Source organism: Syngnathus scovelli, chromosome 7 (genome assembly GCF_024217435.2).
Source record: "Syngnathus scovelli strain Florida chromosome 7, RoL_Ssco_1.2, whole genome shotgun sequence".
NCBI classification, from domain to species: Eukaryota; Metazoa; Chordata; class Actinopteri; order Syngnathiformes; family Syngnathidae; genus Syngnathus; species Syngnathus scovelli.
The window spans coordinates 1,748,085-1,753,240 of NC_090853.1; the positions used below are offsets into that span (position 1 = coordinate 1,748,085).

At 43.7% G+C, this 5,156-nt stretch overlaps 2 protein-coding genes and 1 long non-coding RNA gene across 3 annotated transcripts; 1 reads left to right on the top strand and 2 right to left on the bottom strand.

Moving 5' to 3' along the window:
• Positions 1-96: 96 nt before the first annotated feature.
• Positions 97-1,370, bottom strand: dnajc30b (DnaJ (Hsp40) homolog, subfamily C, member 30b). The gene has a single exon (XM_049726584.2). The coding sequence runs from the start codon at positions 1,320-1,322 to the stop codon at positions 303-305; it is 1,020 nt and encodes a 339-aa protein (XP_049582541.1). The 5' UTR covers positions 1,323-1,370; the 3' UTR covers positions 97-302.
• A 254-nt stretch (positions 1,371-1,624) lies between these two features.
• bud23 (BUD23 rRNA methyltransferase and ribosome maturation factor) lies at positions 1,625-4,622 on the top strand. The gene is made up of 12 exons (XM_049726594.1): positions 1,625-1,809; positions 1,948-1,985; positions 2,251-2,346; positions 2,416-2,498; positions 2,652-2,748; positions 2,841-2,937; positions 3,030-3,080; positions 3,175-3,260; positions 3,334-3,379; positions 3,482-3,543; positions 4,117-4,206; positions 4,286-4,622. Exons 1-12 carry the CDS (start codon positions 1,765-1,767, stop codon positions 4,338-4,340), a joined length of 846 nt encoding a protein of 281 aa, XP_049582551.1. The 5' UTR covers positions 1,625-1,764; the 3' UTR covers positions 4,341-4,622.
• LOC125972700 (uncharacterized) lies at positions 4,368-5,142 on the bottom strand. The gene is made up of 2 exons (XR_007482892.1): positions 5,067-5,142; positions 4,368-4,946 (listed from the first exon to the last, which is right to left on the bottom strand). It is a non-coding gene; the product is annotated as an uncharacterized lncRNA (long non-coding RNA).
• Positions 5,143-5,156: the final 14 nt, after the last annotated feature.

A 5,156-nucleotide genomic window follows, 5' to 3' on the forward strand; every position in this document is an offset into this window, starting at 1 on the left:
TAATTCACATTTTAACAATACAATAGTACTCTGTGTTCCTTAAATTAGCCTAAAATGTCAAAGCAATGCAATGAAAGACAAACACATTTCTCAAAATGTAATTCAGATTTGATATTTATATTTGATCAATAATTTAGAATTAACTCTAGTTAAAAGTGATACTTGTGCATTTATATTTGACATCTTCAACGAGACAAAGACATGATCAAGTATCAGCATCGAGGAAAAAACGTTCTTGTCGTGTCCGAACATGCCATTGCCACCCAATGAGGCAGATGATCCCGCCCGATGCCATTTGTCTTTCAGGACTTGACGCTCATCAAAATGATGCTCGCCGTCAGCAGCAACAAGGCCACCGTGGCCTCAATCTTCTTATTCTGGATCCACCTGTGCTTCATTTTCTGGCGGGCCTCTGCGTCGCGCTGCCTTCTGGCTCGCATTTCTCGCTCCCTTTGCAGTTGCTCGCCATAGTGGGCCTGGAAGAAGGCGTCAAAGTCATATATGGGCCTCCCGCCTGTTTGGGAGAAGCGTCTTGAGGTGGTTTGCTGCTGCTGTGCCGATCCTGAGGATCTGCTTGGGGGCTCTTTGGAAGGGGGTCTTTCCACACCGTGGACATCTGTTCTGGTCAGGATGCCCCGGTCGTACTTCCTCCTCAGACTTTTGTTGCCCAGCACTGTGTAGGCCTCGTTGATATCAGTGAAGCGCAAAGCGGACTCTGCGTTCTCTGGGTTTTTGTCGGGATGAAAGATGAACGACTGCTTGTAGTAGGCAGTCTTGATTTGGGATTGCGTGGCATTGGGCGACACTTTGAGGATGTCATAATAGGCTGTCCTGTTTCTGTACAAAGGGTCATCTTTTGAGTCTTTCGTCCAACTGTAGCTCCTGGAGAAACAATGTCGTCTCTCTGGTTTATGGATGAAGATGCAGAAAGCTCGCAGCTTCTGAGTTGACATGAAGACGGGGCTCAGATGGCAGAAAACAGGTCCTCGACTCCCAAAATACCTCCTGGGTGCAACTAAATAATTGTTGAAATCCTCTCTACTGTGAGGAAATCCAGCAAAGTGCAGGTTCAAACAGATTTCAGTCATCTGATGACTTCTTTCCATTCGCCTGACTTCTATTTTGGGTTCTATCACTGTGCTTTTTAAACGAACGTTGTCTTCATTCCCCGTTAAAACATCTTTATTCCGACTTGCAGTAAAAGTGTACTTTTCTCGCCGGCTTTTGGAAGGTTCCCCAGAGCAAACCGGTCGACTTTGTCCATACCTGAAGCTGGACAACCGGTAAAGTCCATTGCTCAGCTTGTGGGCGACCTCCGCCATTTCCACCAGGAAAGACAAAGTCAAGTTCCGTTACGTCACACCACAGGAGACCAATAGGAATCGATAAGAACAGGAACTAATTATAATTTCTGACCAATCACACAACAGAAACAGCTACACCCATTTAACGATTTTAATAACGTGAAAAAACGTTAAAAGGAAAATGAAACGTATCAAAGACGATTTAACTCTTGAATAGTTTCATTTTTAAATTGTTTTTACACCTAAACGTTTTGTCAGTGAAACGGTTTCCGGAGTGTTTGAAGAAGGTAGCCACTAGACGGCGACATAGTAATTCTTCCCCTATTATTTCACCTTGATTCTTGCCGAAGAAGACCTCTGCTGTCTATTCTACCAGGTTTCCACATGTGTCGTACATTGATGTTGTTTTTGAGGAGTAAACTTTATTCAACTGTGTTCTCTTCAAATACTAACTAATAACATGAGCTCCTGTCGACGACCGGAGCACAGGGCTCCTCCAGATGTGGTCAGTGCTTGATTTAAATGTTTTTACAGCATCTTTCGTAGCTGGTCTAAATGTAAACTATACGCTATGCTAGCTTGTTTTCATCTCCACTTCAAGTTAGTTGTTTTAACTTTTATCACTGTGTATTTTTCACGACAGTTTTACAATGCGGAGGAGGCCAGGAAATACTCTCAGAAGTAAGTCTAAATCCTTCATAACATCACATCTAGTTAATGTTATTATTGTTGTTGGTTTTTGCTGACGAAATTTGAATGTATACTAATTTGAAATATTTGTTGTTGATGTACGGCAATATGTAATGTACGTATGCTTATTAACAAGTAGCTTTATGTTTTTAAACATCTAAATATTTCATTGGTTTTTCTAAGAAAGGCTTTCTTTTTGTCAAAAGTCTGGTGAGAGGGTGTTCAATAAGATATCTGGTATTTTGCTGTTTGTCAGCTCCCGTATGATCGAGATTCAGACTCAGATGTCGGAGAGAGCCGTGGAACTGTTGAACCTTCCAGAGGGCCAGCCAAGCTTCCTGCTGGATGTGGGGTGAGCCGATGAAACTGTTTGTGTTTGAGCTGCAAATCATTCAAGGATTTTCTATATTTTTTGCATTAGGTGTGGTTCAGGACTCAGTGGTGACTACCTGACAGAGGAAGGACACTACTGGGTGGGAGTTGACATCAGCACAGCAATGCTGGGTTAGTTTAAGCATTATTTGTCTGCTCCATGGGGTGATTGTGGCATGCAGACAATAGAATAATATTTATGGGATTAGATTCTTTATCCCCCACAAAACAAATGTCACTTACTGAGAAGTTGTGAGCATCTGCTCATAAATGCAAATGTGTTAGATGTGGCACTGGACAGAGAGGTGGAAGGAGATCTTCTACTGGGAGACATGGGCCAAGGGATGCCTTTCCGGGCGGGGACCTTTGACGGCTGCGTTAGGTACCAAATGTAGCAAACGTCCTGTCATTTTCTTCGTATGAAAAATTTGACTTTAACTATTAAACCTTGTTGTTGTTTTTGCTCCCTGTTAGTATTTCAGCTCTTCAGTGGCTCTGCAACGCAGACAAGCGCACACACAGTCCTCCCAAGAGACTCTACTCTTTCTTTAGTACTCTCTATTCGTCTTTGGTAAGTTTTATATTTAAAAAAAAAATCGATATCCATTACCTCAATTATGTAACCAGCTGTTATCAGGACCTGACTTGTTCTCCACCTTTCAGTCAAGAGGCGCCCGTGCCGTTTTTCAAATCTATCCTGAAAACTCAGAGCAGGTAAACAGGAGTGCAAAATGTTCATTTGGGAAGTTTATTCCTGCCACTTATCCTCCTCACTTCTTTTTTTTTTTCTTTTTTGCCCTCCCGGCAGTTGGAACTGATCACGTCGCAGGCCATGAGGGCGGGCTTCAGCGGTGGCATGGTGGTGGACTACCCCAACAGCACCAAGGCCAAGAAGTCAGTGGATGACTTCCTACTAGTGACCCCCCTCATAGTATTTGCCATATTTGCTCAATGTGCTTCTCTCCAGGTTCTTCTTGTGTCTGTTTGCCGGCGTGACGGGTGTCCTGCCCAAGGTAAGTTGCTTCACAATGAAGTGACTGACATTTATTTAGGTCCTTATCGCCCAACCCTATAATAAAACAATGTGTATAACAGGACTACTTTATGAATTTCAGGGTTTGGGCTCCGAAACCTCCGACAAGAACGTCCCCAACCAGATCCAGTATTCAGGACAAAGGTAAAAAGATGCAAGTGTTGTTTACATGTCTGCAATAACCTGCTTAGTATAATCATGTTAGTGTGTCTGTTTGATGAAACTCTGAAAAGCTCCAATCGTCTTTTTATGATGTTAAGAAGTCGCCTCAGGCCAAATGTGCACCGCTGGAGGATTGTTTAATTTGTCTCTCTTTTTTTTTTTTTCCTTTTCATAGCGCAATCCTGTGTAAATGCAATTGAGCGGATAATGAGCTCATGGTGTGCGTATTGAAATATGAGCCTGTCCGATGCTTTGCTTTAACATCCTGTCCGGCGAGTCCGTCACTGGACTGGCGAGATGAATAGAAAACACTTAAAGCACATATGACTTCATGTTGATCTATAAAAGGTCACCACAAAGGTGGAGCATCGGGTGTGGGCCTCGGATGCGGGTCAGGTTCAATCGTACCTGAACTCGTGACGCCAGTGGGGCCGAGAAAAAAAAAAAAGGTTGTCGTCCTGGCTGACGCGAATCCGTCAGGCGGGTTTTCCTGCCTCTTACACAGGATAATAAATCACACAAAACAATCAAGTAATCACTTCTCTCCCTGCAAAGATGCCGTTTCAAAAACATGAAGGGGAAATCGGCAAAGAAGAGCCGAGATTGGATTCTGGAAAAAAAGGAGAGGAGGCGCAGACAAGGACGGTACGGCCTCCCGTCCCGTGTGTATTCGTTATTTTACAATCGGTGTCGCTCGGCTCACGCGTGTGATGTCGTCCTACAGGGAGGTGCGGGCTGACACCAAATACACAGGACGTCAGAGGAGACCTCATTTCTAGCTGCCATTGTACAACTGGGCCTTCACACACACACACACACACATGCAGTCACATTTACAGTTTATTCTTTTATATTCGACGCAATACTTTTGGTCATTCATTTTTAATATGTGGCCTAGGAAAGGCAAACAAGAGACAGAACAAACAGTAAGATATGCATGTGCAATTCTGATATTTAAACAAGAAATCCATCAAGCTGAACGCACAGATTGCACAGGTGTTCCTAATTTTGTGACTCAAAGTATATGTTAAGAATAAAGAAAAGACATACTGATTATGAAACTCAACCTTTATTTTTGTCATCCTACGATTGGTGCAACAACACTGACCTCATTGATCAAATTTACACTAATTCAATTGGGATTTAAAAAGATAAGGAGCAACAATAAGAAAGTAGATTTGATCAAGTTGACTTGTTAAGTGGAGCGTTTTTTTAAATCACATACGTCACCCACTGGTGAGCTATTTTTAGGGCAGACCCGCCCGCCATCAGCACGTCTTTGACACCTGTGCTCTGTTGCGTCTTTGTGCTCTGTGACTGGCTGGCAACCCGTCCAGGGTATCCTCCCCACTTGTCTCGCCCAGCTAGGAAAGACTCCAACTCGCCTGCAACCCGGTGTACAAATTATGAAATGGATGAAGAAATGATTGGATGAAGAGTTGCTATGCCTGCTGTGGCCTCACAGGGGGCGCTGTGCACCGGCAAACAATGCAAAACAAACCCACCTGGGCGTTATCTCATAGAGCCTTCGATCGATATTCAATCTGAACCCAATTCCAGGACCCCACCAGAGTCCCCCCCACCCACCCACCCTC

Excerpts from the sequence above, each read along its gene's own strand:
- dnajc30b (XM_049726584.2), bottom strand. The coding sequence starts at position 1,322 with ATGGCGGAGGTCGCCCACAAGCTGAGCAATGGACTTTACCGGTTGTCC.
- bud23 (XM_049726594.1), top strand. The coding sequence starts at position 1,765 with ATGAGCTCCTGTCGACGACCGGAGCACAGGGCTCCTCCAGATGTG. Across the intron at positions 1,986-2,250 it reads GCCAGGAAATACTCTCAGAA|CTCCCGTATGATCGAGATTC; the intron begins GTAAGTCTAAAT and ends GCTGTTTGTCAG. Across the intron at positions 2,347-2,415 it reads AGCTTCCTGCTGGATGTGGG|GTGTGGTTCAGGACTCAGTG; the intron begins GTGAGCCGATGA and ends TTTTTGCATTAG.